Source organism: Morone saxatilis, unplaced genomic scaffold (genome assembly GCF_004916995.1).
Source record: "Morone saxatilis isolate NCDOM2014 unplaced genomic scaffold, NCSU_SB_2.0 Contig24, whole genome shotgun sequence".
NCBI lineage: Eukaryota > Metazoa > Chordata > Actinopteri > Moronidae > Morone > Morone saxatilis.
In genome coordinates this window covers 258,587-260,453 of record NW_023339807.1, presented here as the reverse complement: position 1 = coordinate 260,453, position 1,867 = coordinate 258,587, and the positions used below count along the sequence as shown (strand labels likewise).

The following is a 1,867-nucleotide window of genomic DNA, read 5'->3' as shown; positions in this document are numbered from 1 at the left end:
GTCATAAATGGAATATAATATTAAAGTTAAATGTTCTCATTAGCATAAAATCACCTGAATATAAGAATCGTTCTGTTTTCATTACCTTAGAATGACACGCTTTTATCTATAGATTCCAACGTCGCCCTTCATGAGTCCACCTTGTTAAACCGCCATGTTTCTAGAATTGACAAACCAAACTCAGGATTTGGATTCAATTCAAATAAATGTTTTAATTAATTTTTATTGCGCCAACTTGTCTAGGAAAATGATCAAAAAAAGTCTCCTTTTTAAAAAAACAACAACTTCCTTTTAACAGACAGAAACCTATAGGGGCCTTGACGTTTACCAAGTTTACCAAGTCTTCCCAATTCTCATTCTCCGATCAGAAACAGGCAGTATTCAGTCAGTTGAATCTGCAAAGTGATACCTCAAGTATGTATTGTTAAGACAACTTGGGAAGTTGCTTGTATCAATTACATTCAGTTAATTGAACTTAAAATAGTAATGAGTATAATATATATAATATATATTACATAACATAATAAACATTACTCACTTGCAGCATTTCTCCAAACTTATTTATAATGTGTGTAACATAATTTATCCAAATAAAGTAAGACTAATGTAATTGCATCTTCTTTATACAATTGTTACCACTTAAGTTTAATTTTAATAGTAATAATTTTAATATCAAAATAGCTGATGTACAATAAAAACAATTTACAATGAATTGATTATCATAAGCAATTAATTTTATGTGAATCAATCTAATTGTTACTGCTGTAATTAAAACTGCTGTAAAAAAAAAAAAAAAATGACTGTGTGTGTCTGTGTCTGTGTGTGTATGTGTATACAGGGTGTGTTCATGCATGTTGTGAAAGGTGTGGTGTCCCAAAATAATATTTTCAAACAACGAGAGTCAAAAACTGCTCAAGTGCAACAACAATTATGACGGATGTGTCTTCAGCAGAACGGTGACTCAGCCTGCTGTCACTCATGAAGAAGTGGGCAGGGCTGCAGGGGAGAATATGAGAATAGTAACCTGTGAAGGAGGAAGCAAGGGGGAAATTCTCTTTCATTTTTGTGAAGATGCTTAAGAAGGCGAGTATCACCCTGCTGGAGGCAAAGAACCACAGAGAGGCTGGTGAGAGAGGGAAAGAGCATAGCAAGCAGACACAGAGGAGCAGAGGAGAAAGTAGTATGGCCCGGGCTGCTCTTCTAATCTATTTGCACACAGCACTTTTCCTCAATATTCTGGAAACAGGACATGCCAGTGAAAATAGTACCAGAGTGCTGAAAGCTACAGCTCCAGGAGATATCATCATTGGAGGGATCTTTCCCATTCACGAAGACGTAGACAAAGACAACACTTTCTCTGGACCCCACATACAGCGATGTATCAGGTGAGATCATTCAACCTAATATGAATGACATCACGATAAACAGCCAGGTTATTTTTCTGTTTTACTTTTTCAACTTCACATTTCAAGTTTTAACCTTGACTCTTTGGATGAATCACCCAAACTCCAGAAAGGTCTCCTTTGAGTGTTAACAAAGTTAAGCATACAGTTCAGTCCTGTAAGAGACAAAATAACATGCTATTCATGTGGTCAAAGGAAGTTTTACTTAAAGGATCAGTGTGTAGGATTTAAAGGCATCTAGTGGTGTAGATGCAATTCCCTGGCTTCAACCTCCCTTTTCAAAGCACAGAAGAGAAGAACAGTGGATGCGAAACATCCTATCAGAGCCACTGTTTGGTTTGTCCATTCTGGGCTACTGTAGAAACATGATAGGGCAGTCTTAGCACACTATTTGTTTAAATATCTTAAAACATGTCATACAGGAGATTTTTAAAGATTGTTCTTAAGGTCCAGTGTGTAACAGG

General features: G+C 36.2%; 1 protein-coding gene across 1 annotated transcript in view; it reads left to right on the top strand.

Annotated features, from left to right (window-relative positions):
* Positions 1 to 1,119: 1,119 nt before the first annotated feature.
* gprc6a (G protein-coupled receptor, class C, group 6, member A) overlaps positions 1,120 to 1,867 on the top strand; it is an 8,586-nt gene continuing 7,838 nt past the window's right edge. Inside the window, 1 exon segment of the mRNA XM_035672100.1 lies at positions 1,120 to 1,389. Within this exon segment, the coding sequence (XP_035527993.1) occupies positions 1,183 to 1,389 (207 nt within the window). The 5' untranslated portion in view covers positions 1,120 to 1,182.